The 16,299-nt window shown below is 39.7% G+C and overlaps 1 protein-coding gene across 1 annotated transcript; it reads left to right on the top strand.

Moving 5' to 3' along the window:
- Positions 1 to 2,900: 2,900 nt before the first annotated feature.
- LOC115904425 (serine protease inhibitor 2.1-like) lies at positions 2,901 to 6,472 on the top strand. Its single transcript, XM_030949792.1, has 4 exons — positions 2,901 to 3,546; positions 4,404 to 4,674; positions 5,311 to 5,458; positions 6,278 to 6,472. The coding sequence occupies exons 1-4, from the start codon at positions 2,901 to 2,903 to the stop codon at positions 6,470 to 6,472; spliced, it is 1,260 nt and encodes a 419-aa protein (XP_030805652.1).
- Positions 6,473 to 16,299: the final 9,827 nt, after the last annotated feature.

Raw genomic sequence — 16,299 nt, 5'->3', positions numbered from 1 at the left:
ATGGTCCTTGTGAACCCTGTTCCATCAATATTTGCTTTGTTTCCTCCTTTATTTTGGTTGGCTCTAATTTTTATCAGGTCTGTGTAATGTTTAACATCTCTAATTAAGCAGAAGATCATGAAGCAGTATAAGTAACAGTGTGGGGAACAGCATGGTCAGCTGAATGCAACGGGGCTTCTGATTTTGTAAGTACTGCACACACACTTTTGTTTTTAGAGAGTGGGAGATGATGCTTTCTGCAGTCAGTGGAATTTTACTATTAGGTTAATTTCATTTCTCTGTTTGTGATTTGGTTCTGTGTGGATGTTGCAATGAAATATTAACCAAGTAGATGTGCAAGGGACCAGTGGGACCTGCTGTTCTGGGTAAATATGCTTAGACTGAAATCAAACTAAAAACCCTTTGAAGTCATGGTGACTTATTAAGTACTTGTTAAAAGAGAATACTGATGTAATCACCTTTCAGGTTGGAAGCAGCCTTCACAGTGACTCAAAATTAGTATAATCCCACTAGTGACTGAACAACTGGGTCCAATTTAAAAACTCTTCTGGTGACTTAATTTATAAAGCAACAATTGAATTGCTAAGGCCAGGCTCTCTAATTAAGACTGGGGTGATTGCAGGGGGTAGGTGGAAAGCCACAATTTAAATTTAATTGCCCCTTTTCCTCCCATAGACAAACTAATATGTGGTCTGGAAGAGAATTCTTTTCTAATTTGCATAAAAAGTATTTCCAGATTTAACAAAGCCTTGACAATTTCTTCAGCTTTGAAATGTTAACAAACATATTGGTGTCAGAAATTTTATAACCTCAAAATGTTGAAATTAACATGTTTTTCATTTCTGAAAGGAAAAGTATGTGAGGAAAACTTGATGAAAATATTCGGTGCTTTCCAGCTTTTGATAGAAATACTTCTTTTAGATTTCTGTAGAGAGTTATGATACCAGGAGAAGTTTTTAACCAATCTGCTACAGCTGAAGTTAAAAACATGCCTAATATAAGTTTGCTGCAGAAAAAACACCCCGAACCATACTCTCTGCTTCAGAAATTCTTTAAAATTTAGGCAAAGCTCAGTATGTACACAGGAAGTAAAATTATTTTTTTCTTTCTCACTTAAGCGTCCAATATCTCAAATAACTAGAGAAAAACAGGCTATGACATGCTTAACATTAGATACATTTGAAACACCTTTTGTACTATATTATTTCTTCTTTTTTCCACAGTACATAAGGGTTGTTTGGGTTTTGTCTTTTTTTTTTTTTTTACTATGAAAAAGACGCAGAGTTCTGCTTAAAATTTATCTGCAAATAGTTGAACCTTGTTCCCATCTAGGGCCATACTCCATCTTTTGTTTTAAGGAAATTCAAATTTAGTGTTACCACTTGTTACTGTGGGTCACTGCAGTGGGCCCTGGCTGATCTTGGGCAGACTCAGTACACCCAGATCCTAGCAAATATGAGAACACACAGCTATCTATATGTTTGCTATGAAAAAAAAGAAAGACTATCAATACAAAAATAAAACAACTGGTTAATCACCAAGAATCCTTGAACTTGGGCTGCCATCAGAAACTCTAAATCTTTAGATAGTATATACAGTCATCTTTCACATCTAGGAATTAATGTAGGACCAAGAGAACTTTACCACAGACATGGGAAAATACATTCCTGAAAGAAAAATATATAAATAGGCTGTATTTGCTGGAAACCAGAAGACAACCCATGACAGTAGAAAAGTTCTAGAAATGTTTTCATGCTGAATATGTGAGGACAAAAAGCTTATTTTCATTGATAGCTTGTTACAGTTCTGAAGAGGGTTCATATGAGATGCCTCCCCAGAACTGCAGGGAACTGAATTCAGTAAACCAGAGATTTGTTCCAGCTCGTGTGGAGAGCAGGTGGCTCATGTGAAGTATATCATGTCAGCTGTAGGAGAACAAGAATAATGAAGAAACTTGTAATCTCCAAGGGAATTAATCTGTGTCCTTTGGTGTCCAAATGGGATGAGTGCTTCTCTCCGTCTTTGACCCAGGTCCTTCCCACATCCCATACAGGTTAACCCATGGTGAGGGGCATGCCACCATTTAAGAAGTTACAAACACTGGTTGCAGCTCCCCCAAAAGGGAAATTCCTTCACTCCAAACATGCACCTCATTATCTGACACAAACCTGCTGCTTGCTCATGTCATTGTGCCCACCTCTCTCTGCACTGCTGTCATGGCACAGGATGCACCAGGCTTTTGCTTTGGAGCTCATGTACTTCACCTTCTTCCATCACTTACCAGTTTTGGCCAGTAACTGGCCACGTGAGTAAGTAGCCATGAAGTAAACAGGGGTGTGAATTTAACAAGCACAGGATAGTCCATGATAGCTCTCTGTCCATGAGGAAAGTGAAGGAATTTCCTCAGTCCCAGTGAGTAGTGAGCTGCCTCACATTTCCTTGCATATATCAAATTGCTTTTGGGCAGGTGCTGTGGAATATTTGATGTCTTTGAAACCCACATCCTGTCTTACCTTGTAATAACTTGTATGTCTAGATGTACCCTATAGAAGACAGTGTTTTGGGAAGATAATGTCATTGTTAAAAAAGATTATTACAGACTGTAGCTTTATATTTTCATTGCCAATGGAAAAAAGTACTGCTTTTTCAGAGCAGTTACAATGGAGTATTATGAATTTCTTATGCCTGACATTTTAGTCTATAATTTATTAGAATTTGTTCAATAAATTTGACATTGTGCCCATGAGAACTTTAAGCTTGCTATGTACATAGATATTTACAGTTGAACTATGCAACATTTGTGCTAACAAACTATTCATTATTTCTTACTACCAAGCACATCATTAGCATCTGCTTATTTAATGACTCTTTATTTTGTGACAGAATAATTTGAAAAGAAGATGAATTTTCTCCTGTGCCTGTGTTTACTCCTTGCTGCTCTTTGTGCTGTAACCCATTGCTGCTCAGAAGACATTTGCCATCAAGTCAACAACACTAATCTGCAAGATGGAAGAGAAAATTTATTAACATATAGCTGTGACAAGAAAGGCTCTAACTATGCAGATTTTGTATTTAGATTTTACAAGCAGGTTTCATCAAAAGAAGCTGATAAAAATGTGTTCTTTTCTCCTATGAGCATCTCCACTGCCTTTGCCATGCTGGCTGTTGGCGCTAAATCAACGACTCTCTCTCAGATTTTTGAAGGACTGGGCTTTGATGACCTGACTGAGACTCGCATAAATGATGTACATGAAAGTTTTCACAAAATTTTGTCAGCACTGAACTGTGTTGATGTTAATATCACATTAAATATAGGGAATGCCCTTTTTACAGCTACTGGGTATGAACCACAGGAGTCATTTTTACAAAATACCAAAAAATTTTATGATGCAGATGTTTTCTCCAGTGATTTTCATAAATCAGAAGAAGCTACAAAGCAAATCAATAAATATGTAGAAGAGAAAACCAAGGGGAAAATTCCTGAATTAGTTGGTCATCTTGATCCAAGTACTGTACTGGTTCTTGTTAACTATATTTACTTTAAAGGTAAGATGCTTAATATAATATTTCAATAGATCGTTTTGATATAAAATAAAAAATTTTAGGGAACTTCTGATCATTTATAACCAGAGTGACAATTTAGGAAAGAGCTAAACTGTGCAGGACCTTTCAAGTAAAGATTAGATCTGGCCAAAAGCAGAGTATCTGATTGTTGAGAAATACTGATTTCTTGGTTTTGACTTGATTTGCTTGAAAGCTATGGACAGAAAAGTTCCACCTTAGTGGATGCCTCATAGACAAGGATCCACATAGTCTTACTGTTTGAGGCCATAATGACTAAAGATGTGTCCAAGTCTGACTGTACATGCCAGTCAGACTTGGTGGACTGACATCCTTGCACAGGGACCCCAGTTTTATGATAGATCTATTAGGTGCTCTGCATGAAAATCTGGGACATAATATCTTGAGGGCCTGTGCTTCTGGAGCCTTGCTCAAATGTTAGAACTCTTTAACTGCTGATGAATTCTACACCAGGCAGAGTGCAGTCAGCTTGTATACGGTACAGTGTAACAGAAAAGGCATATGAAGGGCCTGTGACTGAATGCTTGATAATTTTTAAATGGCATGAAAGGCATTACACAGGCTTACAGTCAAAGAAGGACTCTCAACTGGTCATCAGCCTTTGGTTGTTCTTCAGCAAGACATGATGTGCACACACAAAATATGATGAGCTTACTGCAGAGCTAGAATGCTTTATTGGGTGTTATGGGGGAGGCTGAAGTGATTTAGTGAGCCTCTTCTCCCATCAATATACCTCCAGTGTCCTACGTTAGAGCTGGTCTAATTTAGATGAGCCATTCTTCACGATCTTCACATTCACAACATCCCTTTTTCCCCATTAGCTGCCTGGGAAAAATCTTTCGATCCTTTGCAGACACATGAGGATGATTTTTTTGTGAACCCAAATGCATCGGTTAGAGTCAACATGATGCAGCATGATGGTATCTCAAACATTTACTATGACCGGGATCTCTCCTGTGTGGTGGTAGAGCTGCCTTACCAGGGCACTGCACGAGCGTTGCTTATTCTGCCTGATGATGGAAAGATGAAGCAAGTGGAAGATGCTCTCTCCAAGGAAACGGTTTGTAAATGGGATAGCAAACTTGTGACCAGGTAACTCTAAGTATATTGATTGCTATATTTGAGCACACATCTCTCTTTTCAAGGGAAAAATGCCAATTTCACATCACCTCCTACTGGACATAATGTCCTGATTTCATAAACGGAAATTTTAAGCAATTCCCCAAAAGAGTCAGAGCAGAGCACAATCACTAAGAAACTGCAGGCCCTGTAACCTGACAGAAGGGGTCACAGCATTGTAACAGCTGCCTCAAAACTTGCTTGGCTACTTTTTGACTCCTTACCTCTTCTTTCATGGTATTAACACAATTCATTTCCTTCACTATGTCCTAGATTTTATCCTCCTTTTCCCTTACTTTAGGCTTTCCACTGCCTGCTTACTCTCTAAACCTTTAGCCAAAAATACTCTACTAGCTGCTCATGTGGCACTGGGACAAAAGAGTGACAATGAACAAATTCGGTTATTTTCCCAAAATCAAATAGACAATGTAAATACAAGAAGATGGTGCATCTCTCAGGAAGCCAAAATTGCTCAAGGAATACAAAGACTACCATCAAACAAATTCACAATCAAAAGAATGCTTTCAAGTGTTGCCGAGTTGCATACACCCTGCTGGCTGTAAAGAGGCTGCAAGGGCTCACTGCTCTTTTCTTTTCTTTGATCAACAGGAGATTAAATCTGCAGTTGCCAAAGTTTTCTATTAGTGGGTCTTACGGTGTTAAAACCCTGTTTGAGCAAATGGGCATTACTGAAGTGTTCTCAGGTAATGCTGATCTGTCTGGAATTACTGGCAACCACGATCTCCACGTTTCAGAAGTAAGTAGACAGAGCTGGTGATGGGATGATGGTTGGCTGATTTGCTCAGTTGTGTCTGGGATTTTTAAAGACTGTACTTCCCTCTTTATATTACTGAAGTTGTAAGTAAAACTCACAATGACATGTAGGGGCTAGCTCAGTAATTGTGCTTTTTTACAGAAAGAATCTGCCAGCTCACTTTTGTATTACCTTAATGCTGTTATTAAAAAGCTGGATATTTAATACATAGAGATATTGGGCAACACTTTAAATAACTTCTTTGCACTGGAATATAATAGTTTACATGAAGTTGTGTCATTTGTAAACTACAAATGAGGAATTCATTATGATATTTGTGTTGATTAATACCTAATTTTTATTATTCCCAAAATTTTCAGGAAATCTCCAGTTTGCAGTAGCAGAATTTGATTGTGACAGTTTGAGCTATGATTTAATGCTAAAAATGCCAAATACTGCCCCATATTAGCATTTAAATAGCAGTTTTTAATTAACTTTGAAATAAGAGAAAGTGCTGCTGTAGAAGTCCAAACCATCTAAGATATTAAACTAGCTTGTACATGGGGTATTTTTATCCCACTCTACTCAGCACTGTTGAGAATGCATTTCAGTGTGTCCATGCTAAATTTTGGCCCTCCTTGCTCAGTCCTGGCATATAAAATACTCCTGTTTCAAACTGTTGGAGATTTATCATACAATAAAATTTAATCTACTGGATTGTTACTCCTTTCTTCTCCTAAATGTTCCATAAGAAGAGAATTTATTTTTTTCCTGCTTCCTGTCCCATCTATAAACCATAGTGTTTTCTCCTATTCTGTGCAGGCAATTCACAAGGCCTTGCTGGAAGTTGATGAGGCTGGAACTGAAGCTGCAGGAGCCACTGCCATAATCTTTACCAGAGTTTCATTTACTTCTCGTACCATCAAATTCAACAGGCCCTTCCTTATTTTGATCTCTGACAAACAAACTGGCACCACACTTTTCATGGGGAAAATTGTTGATCCTACTAAGGAATAATAGCTGGGTTATTTGGCACACTGATATTGGATATGGGTTATAATGGCTACAGCGTTTGCAGTTTTGGGCTAGGTAATGCTGCTAACTAGTCTCTGATTGAGGGATATTCAGAAGTAAATGAGAAATTTTCTAATCAAATAATTAGGAAAAAACATTGTAAAAAATCACCATCAACTGACACTTTTTAAATGTAACATTTTCCCCAGTTGAATAATTGTATTGGGTTTGCATGGCAAGGTTCTGGTAGTGGGGGCCTGTGGGAGGCCTGTGGGGCGCCTATAGGGTGACTTCACTCAGCAGCTGCCAGAAGTTTCCCCTATATCAGACAGAGCCACTGCCAGTCAGCTCCAAGGTGGGCCTGCTGCTGCTGAAGGCTGAGCCAATCAGGAATGAGTAACACCTCTGTGGTAACATATTTGAGAAGGGAATAAAGTTATTTTGCAGAAGTAATTGAGGCCAGAGGAGTTCGGAGTGAGAATAAATGATAGAAATCATCCTCCAGACACCAAGGTCAGCGAAGAACTAGGGGAGGCTGTGCTTCAGGTGCCAAAGCAAAGATCCACCTGCAGGCTGTGGTGCAGCCCAGGGTGAGCAGGCTGTCACCATGCAGCCCATGGAGGTCCAGGGGAGAGCTGAGATCCACCTACAGCCCATGGAGAGGCCCACTCAGGCGTGGGTGGATGTCCAAAAGGAGGCTGTGACCCCATGGGAAGCCCACACTGGAGCAGGCTCCTGGCAGGACCTGCAGACCCATGGAGAGGAGAGCCCACTCTAGAGCCTGAAGGAGCCTTCTAGGCCTGAAGGACTGCATCCTGTGGAAGGGGCCACAATGGAGCAGTTAATAAAAAGCTGTAGTCCATGGGAAGGACTCACACTGGAGAAGTTTGTGGAGGGACCCCACAATGGAGCAGGGAAAAGACTCCTCTCCCTGAGGAGGAAGCAGCAGCAGAACCATGTGATGAACTGGCCATGAGCCTTATTGCCCTTCTCCCTGAGCTGGGGCAAAGGTGTTTTTAAGATTTGTTTTACTTCTCATTATGCTGCTCTGGTTTTGATTGGTAATAAATTCAGTTAATTTCTCCAAGCCAAGTCTATTTTGCCTGTGACAATCTCATGAACCTTTCATTTTATTTTCTCCACATTTCCCAGTTGAGGAAAGGAGTAACAGAATTACTTTAGTGGCATTTTTGATCCAACCAGGATCAAACCACCACAACAATTCAACTTATTAATGCATATTCTAAATTTTCCATGGAAGATAACTTTTTCTTAAGTATGTTTTTATATTTAAAAATTAATTATCTCTCCTAAGGAGTTTTGCCCTGCTTTCAGTTCCGGATTACTCACCAAAAGTTTTATCCCAATAGGTAACAACACTTGTCATTCTACTCTGTCTTCTCCACTATTCACCTGAACTGGTCCCTGCAGAGTCCTTTTCTCCTTACATCGCTCTTTGCTGCCTAGGCTGCTGTTTATCTTCAATCAGCCTGTTCTTTCTCACATGTTCTTTCTCACATGTTCCAGCTCTTTACCTAGGACATCTTAAGAAATTATTGACAAAAAAGAAAGAGAATAATCCCTGAAACAATAGACTTATTCTGATGTAGTTCTTATTGCAAGTGCCTCTTTGCACTTCACAAGGTCAGCAAAAAATTTTAAGAGACAGTGACATTGGGCATAGCATAAACTGACAAAGAATTGTCTGTGAAAAAATGTCATTCATGAATAATTGATCAACTGCGGATAATCAATAAAATTTACAATGTAATTTAAATATGTCACTTAAGGAATTACTCGAGTCTCTTTTACCATTCTATAAATCTCTTAAATACAACAAACATCTTTAGTCATTCTTATTAACATAGCAGATATCATTAAAATTCATCGTAAAACTGTTAAATGAGTGCAGCTTTTCTCATATGGAAATTGCAATTCTTCACATTCTCTCTTTATGTGCCTATTTGGGTAAAATCTGTTTTCAAGAAATACCTAAACACTTTCTTGATGTTGTGGGTCTGTAGATCACCAACTTTTGCAGTGGAGCACTGGGGCTAAACTCTACAGCAAACCTTGAGGCACATTGCACAGCTGCTGCCTCAGGGAGAGGCTGACTTTGACAGCTTCTGTCCCACTGCACTGCTCTCATGCCATTGCACATTGATCCTGGATGCATTTTTTGCAAGTGGAGTTGAGTGCCCATCCCTAGGAATATGAGGCTTCTGAATGTACCCTGCTCATTTCTACAGTGATCCTGGAAGTCTGTTTCGAGCACTTCAAAGGTAGTGCAAGCCCCAAATCAACAAACGAGCTCCCCACTCCTGACATCTCTCTGGCCTTCTGACCTGTTCTCCCAAACTTGGCCCACCTTACACAGAGGTGCTTTGCAGGGGCCCACTGGTGTTTGTAGGATTGGGTTGGTGTATTCTGTGATTCTGAGTCAGGGGGACTTGGAGATTGCTGCCTTGTGTGAGTCCCTTTGCTTCAAGTGGCAAGAACGCGGTGGAAGCCCTGAACTATTGCTCCTCATGAGGCAAGATGGCATCACTCAGGGGACTGGCAGAGACCACACCTCTGTGCAAAGAGCAGCTTTTACAGAGTAACATCAATGAGAACTTGCCATGGTGTGAGGCAGCCTGCTCTGCAGTGCCCACACAAACTCAGCTGGAGGTGGGAGCAGTTCCCGTGAGATCCCATCCAGATAAATCTGTGCATCAAGACTGATTAGAAGGTAGGATGGTGAGATTTTTATCAAAGCCACAAGATTTTTATCAGAGAGTAGTGGCAGAAAAACAGGTTGTTGGCCTGTTGCTAAAGGGAAAGAAGTTAGGAAAAATCCAATAGTTGCTAGGACAGAGCAAAAGCTTTGGGAAATCACACACAGAGCAACTTCCTTCCCCACCTACCTCCCAGGCCTTTGGGTTTGAGATGGCAGGACAACAGCTGCATTGGTAGTTTCCCTTATGGTCTGTGAAAAATGGCTGCCACTAGCAAAAGTATAAAATGGGATAGATACTTCTGAATGCTGGTTTGGGTCTTACCTACCAAGCTGTGGTAAATCTGTAGAGTTTTCCTCCAGATGATCAACTTCATGCCCCAGACCAGCAGGTTGACCTGAATTGTGGCACAGACTGGGGGTAGGAAGAGGGATCATCCTAAATCCCTCTGGAAGAAGGGGATGTGTAGGGGGCAGGAAACTAATAAATCTTGTGCCAAACATACCCCAAAAGCAGAAAAATGCCTACAGTTCACACTATGAAGGTCTATAGAGCCTGGGCACTGAACATACCTCGCTGATGTTACTCTCAGCACAGTTCTGATAATATTCTTTAGGAATTGAACAATTCTGGAAACCTTGTTTAGGGAGATGGAGTATTTTTTCCTAATTCCAGGAAAATCTGTCTTGGTCTACTTTGCATCATTTGTCTTTTCAGTTTTCTTTTGTCTTAATATGTGATAGGGAACCCTCTTCATTCTATTAGTGTTATTAAAGGTAGACAAAAAAGGAAGGATTCTGATAGACATAAATAACTAAAATTTTCATTTAGGGACTGTGTATTTCATCTGTGGTAAACACATGTGTTTTATAGTGCCTCTCATTCATCTGAAGATGTTTTTATTCCTCTACAATTCCCACTCATTCTTTCTCTCAGCCTATGAGGCAGTTGGATCCAAACTAAGCCCTGAAAGAAAACTAGACTTTCTTTATAAGCTAAAGGTTGTAACCTTTATAACCTAATCCACCTGACTTCCTACAATAAAAGTCAGCAAAGGGAATAATACAGCTTACAGTGAAGCATGTGACCACCTATCATAGACATCCAACACAAATGGCCTGCTGTGGGTCTGTGATCTGGCACACTTATGGGAAGTCATGAGGAAAAGGACTTACCTAGAGAGAGTTTAGCTCAGCTGAGGGCCCCTGTGAGGGAAGATGGACCCACAGGGCTGGTCCCTGGAAGGCAGCCTAGCTGTGCCCCAGCAGACCTGAGTGCCAAACTTCTCCTGGCAGCCTATGAGCCATGTGGGAGACTGTAAGTTTGTTCTGTCTGACCTTGTTTATGGTCCAGTGGGACTCTGCTTGATGACAGGATATCTTCTGTCAGTAACACTGTTTGCTCTGCCACATGGCAGAGTCCATGTAGAATGTTGTTACAAAACATGAAGCAGTGGAACTGCAGGGCCACTGCTGTGTGTGCTCCTTTCAGCAGTAAGGAGAGGTGCTGACGATGCCAAAAGGCACAGAGCATTTGGATAGGTGCAGAAGCACCAGTTGCTCACATAAACTCCGCTGTTCAGGGGCTACCAGTACTTTGGACTTTCTTGTTCCCAGCTATACAATTTGAGTCTCAGCCCTGGTATCTGGAATGCTTTGAACAAGCACATCCTCCCTCTCCCCACAGTCAAGTCATCTACACAGCCTGTGATCACTGCTATTATTGCAAGGAAATAGAATTTGGACAGGTTGCAAGCCAACCCCATTCTAAATGTTTCAGCAGATTCAGTGCAGCAAAAGCTGCACTTTTTTAGTACATTAGTACATTGGTACTATTGGTACATTCTCTGCTTGGAATTAGTACATTTTCCTTGTACTAATTCCAAGCAGAGAACCACTAAGCTCTTAAAACCAGATTGTGATAGTTCCCAGGCAGGGTAGGTTTGGAATGGGGATTCTGAGAACCCAGTTACTCATCTTTGACATGAGTCTTGGTAGTTTGGAATGTAGGAAAAAACCTCAGAGTTAATCCCTAATCCAGCATTCAAACAATGTCTCCAAAGAACAGAGGCACTAGGATTTCCAACCACAGAAAAAGAGCAAGAGAAACACAAACATTCTTAAATGTGTGTTTCACTTGAAAACTCTAAACATTCACTGCAGTGGGAGTTAGAACAAGTGCAAATTACCAAGAGCAAAAAAGCATGAAGATGTCCATGGGCTATGTATCTCTGAGTGCTGTAACACACCCTTCAAATCTTACCCATTCCTGGCTGGGTACTGCACATCTGCCCTTACCCACATGGGACTGCCTCCATTAGATGTAAACACAGCATATATATGATATCATTCATTCCCTTTAAACTGTTAGCCACCAAAAAACTGATCTGGAAATATCCTTCATTAAGTTCCCAGTCCCAGGTATAACAGTGAATCCATTTAAAATAATTTGGTAATTGTAATTTCCTCAGACTAACAATTTTAAAGAAAACTATAATTCATCTATTTCATGTAAATGTCCTTGATATGACTAACAACCTGGTTACACAAACTCCTCTGATGTTACTGCAAATTATTTTGGTGGTTTCTTGCAAAAAAGAAATTCAGTGATGAAAGTACAGTTCAGTTCTAGTGCTGGAGATTAATTTAGTACAAGCGAATAAACCTTATTTATACAGTTTTTATTTCTCAAATTTTTTTGTTGCATTCAGTTTCTTTTTCATAAGCCATCTGAAAAAAATTCTTATGATTTATTACATCCTTATGATTTAATACATTCTTACTAAGCAAGAATTTATTCCTCATCATTTGAAAACTGTTAACAGCAATGCGATTCTCATATGGAAGGTCTGAAGAGAACTGTGTGACTTGAGCAAATCTCTTATTAAGGAAAAGTTACTATATTTAAAAGTTTACTATGTTTCGTGTAGGAAAAACAGACCACATGGAAGATGATCAGATGAAGGAAGAGGTTTGAAATGAAAAATCAGTAAAAAATAAGATCACAGAATCGTTAAGGCTGGAAAAGATTATCAAGTCCAACCTACATGTTATAATCACCATGAGATGGTTGCAGCCAGGAAAGAACCTCATAGCAGGAGAAAACATCTGTGCACAGAGATTATGAAAGATGTAATAGGTTCTAAAATGTGTATGAATGCTGTTAAGTTTGCTGCTCTTGCAGACACAGATTCTCTAGCCATCAAAAATGCCATACCATAACTTACATATTCACGGGATAGTTACTAGAATTTATTTTCTGTTCCTCTATCTTTCAAGTGAGAGCTGTGTCTCTTGGTAAATCTTATAGGTAAAATTTGAAAACATTTTGTGTGTCAGTGGCCCAGCCAAAGATTACCCCCTCATGCCCATGCCTGTGATTGTGCTGTGTGTCATAGCCCTGACATGCTCACAGTGGTACCAAAGGTGACCAAGAAGAGGCATCTAACAGGAGCAGATCTGCTCCAGCACCTCTGTACGCTCTTGGATTGGCAGGCTGGGAAAGATGGTGCAGAACCTTGGCAGAAAGCCCCTTCAGGTACATCCTAGATCCCAAAGTGTCCTGTGGAGCCATGATAATGTAAATCATTGGTGGAAATGGAATTGTGCTGACCTGCCAGGCTGTGATCTGCAGAGGCTAAGGGCAACCACATAGTCTCGTATTTTGCCTCCATTGAAGCTGGGAAGAGAGTTGCTATACCCTCTCTAATCTGTCAGAATCCTCAAAATCCTAAAATCTTAGAGTGTCAGACTGGTTTAAGGAAAGGGAAATGAGCAATAGAATCATACCATAAAATTAATTTCTTTGAATATATTTATTCAAATACATATTTATATCTTCCTTCTGCTTCTTCACTGAGGTCAACAATATTAATCTGTTGTACAATAACAAATGGTAGCACTTTGCAAAGTTTAGCTCTAATACTTTCTATCTGGATTTGGAAGCAATAAATTTTAAGGGTAATTCCAAAATATCTACATAAGGGATTTTCCTAGTGCTTGATTAAGGCCATGTTTGCATCACAAAAATATAGAATGTAAGATACCAATATAAATTTAATTTAACACCAAGAGGTTTCTCTGGGTAGACAATTTCATTTTAAAATAAGAACTTTTATATTCTGGTGACCTTGTTATTCTAAAAGTTGTTTGCATGAGAAGGGCTCTTTAAGACCAAGAGAAAAAGGTCCATAGGGTAAATTCCACTAGTAAAATGCAATTATTTCAGTATACCAGCTATGAGTGAGATTCTTGCAAGAAGCCAACCTTTCAATGTGATTCTTCCACATTGTTATCTGGAAGTAGAACTGTTATGCATGGAGCCTCCAGTTCTGGGGATTATAGGAAAAGGAGCCCTGTGCCACCATCTCCTGGTAAAGTAAAGGAATGGACATGACAAATTCTGACTCATTTTCAAATGAAAAACAACAGTATCTTTCTGGCTTGTTATTGTGTTGATAGGGACTTCGATTTTCTTGCTAAGTTTTAGCTGCAGGTTTGGCAAAATGCTGCACTTGAACTGACTGCTGTCACACAGGATTGATGGTTTGGTGTTCTGTTGGTAGTACATACACAGATCAGCTCACTAGTGGAAAAGAAGGCAAATTAAATATTAGAAATTACTGGGAAAGAAAAAAAGAGCAAATCACATAGCAAGTTATCTAAATCTCTGGGACATCCCACATGGTCCTATAATAACAGAGAACTATTAAATCTTCAGAAAAAGTTGTAAGGTTAACCTAAGGTCTGGAACAGCTCCTGTTGGAGGTGAAAGATTTTCAGCCTTGAAAAGAGACGATTTAGCAGGCATAAAGAAGGCAAAACTTATTTGTGGCAGAGACTGGGCAAAGAGAGACTGTGTTCCTTTATCACATCTGATGCCAGAGCTACAGACCATCCCACGAAGCACATAGGAGACAAGTTCTCTGCCAATAAAAAGAGATGGTTCTGTACACACAGGCAGTGTATGTGGAGTGGCACATTGCAGGGTGATGCTGCAATTCCAAAGGTGCACCAGCACACTGCTTGCTCCTCGTGTTCCTGACACAAATTCCCAATGATCAGTATGGCTTTTTTTTTCTAACTCTATACACAATGCAGCCTACAAACTATAAATTTCCTGGGTAGATATTGCATACATGCTTTTCCATTTCATGTTGTGTCTGTTATATATTTCACAGGAGTAACCCCTGCTATCAACCTCTTTTTCAGGGAGCCCAGTCTGCTGGTGGACCGAGGAAAGGCAGGACCAAGGTGCAAATGTAGGGCCCTTGTTGGAGGCAGATGGGGAATGGGGAAGAGTTGGGAATGGGAACTTACAGAAGAGAGTATGGAGGTTCCTCCACAATAAGTTCATCTTCCATTGTAAATGCTTTTTTTGACACAAGGAAGAAGGGATTAATTTTTGCATTTAAAATGCTGTGAGGATGATGAAGGGTGAAGCTATTTGTATTTATTCCTCATGCATGTCCTCCTGGTGCTCTCCTGAATGACAGACCTGGGCTGAGACCACTTTTTGTGGAGAATGTTTAGGACCAACCCAAAGGGACAGAATAACCTCTCAGCCATCTCTTGCACTTAGGCTTTTCCTATTGAGGGAAAGGAATAGGAAAGGTTGGAAAATACCTGTGTTTATCCAGGTTAGATGGACAGACTCCCTGTTAAGGGCTCCAGAAAGCAACGTGTTGTGTCCTTCCACTACATTAGCACTCTCCCCAGAAAGTGTTCTCCATGCATGAGGAACAAGTGCAATTTGAATTTTTTCCCATTCTAATATTAAGTGATGTAAAAATATTTAAACCTGAGAATCACTTTCAGATGTAAATGAAATTATAAAATTAATAAAAGTAGGACAAATAAGTTGATTAGGCTGTAAATAATCAGGCTGAGAGACATTAACTCTCTCAGACAATCTGACATCAGAAAAGAAAATGCCCCTTTACATTACTTCATACCAGGATGGAAAAGAGCACCCTAATTTTTACTAGCTTTTAGAAAAAAAATTAAAAGAATTGCTTATAAAATCTACCAAATGTGTAATTTTTCAAAGTTCTTTAAAATGTTTTGAGGTTATTATTTATATATTATCATATTATTTATATATTATCATATATCAAATCATGTTATTTATATGTTATCAAAATATCACAAGCAATTTGAGATGGTATTTTTTTTTCAGTTCAAATCATAATGTATTAATTATGACACATATTATTAGCCACAGGTTCTGTTCAGATTTAACAAAGGTAATGATTCTCTTTAGCAGAACTACTCACACACTGCTATGACTAGAATTAGTAACAATTCCACATCTTCATCCATCAGTTATCACATTCAGAAACAATTCCTAGGGCCTTTGTTTCTTCTTCTGTTTGAATTGTTCTCAGAGAGCAACGCAAGTTTCCTGTCTGCCAGACTTGTTCATGCATTATTACATGAACACATCACACTTACTGGATGATCTTTTTCCACTCCTATGAATACTTAGAGGTGTGTGCATTCACATACATGTCTTAACAGATAGGTGAAAACATACAGTTATTCATTCAAATTATCTAAGTAGTTTTATATTTCATTTTATCTTTAAGCAGAAGACCCTCAGAGGGAAAGCTGTGAATTGCCTTTCCGCTCACTTCCTCATCAACCTCTTGCAGCCCACATATGAGCCAAGTGGGTGACTTGGGTCTGATGGTCTCAAGTAGAATGGTTTGAGGGTCTTGTAACCAGATCAAGTGATCAGGTGTTCCAGCCCCTAGGTAAGAGTGCAAAAAGATTAACACTGCTAAATTCAAAAAGAAAAGGGTATTCCCTGTCCTGTTTTGCTGCTTGACTATGCAGCCATATAAAAAAACCACAGGACAAGAGCCTTGATTTGAGATTGAGGGGAAGAAAATCCAGTTCCCTTTCCAGCATTGCCTTCAGCTTCCTAAGCACAGCTCCCCACCAGTGTGCTCTTATCCAGAGACGTTGAACACCTCATGTGGGGCATTTCAATATCTGATATAGTCTGGGGCTCCTGCTCAGAAATCAAATGCCTGGGAACTTGCAGATAGGGACATGTTGGCAGCTAGATCTGTTTCAAAAAGTTCATTTTCTGCCTTAGTTTCTCCTTCAG

The sequence above is a fragment of the Camarhynchus parvulus genome, chromosome 5 (assembly GCF_901933205.1).
Source record: "Camarhynchus parvulus chromosome 5, STF_HiC, whole genome shotgun sequence".
NCBI lineage: Eukaryota > Metazoa > Chordata > Aves > Passeriformes > Thraupidae > Camarhynchus > Camarhynchus parvulus.
The sequence above is the reverse complement of the archived record's forward strand: the minus strand, read 5'-3'. Positions and strand labels throughout refer to the sequence as shown.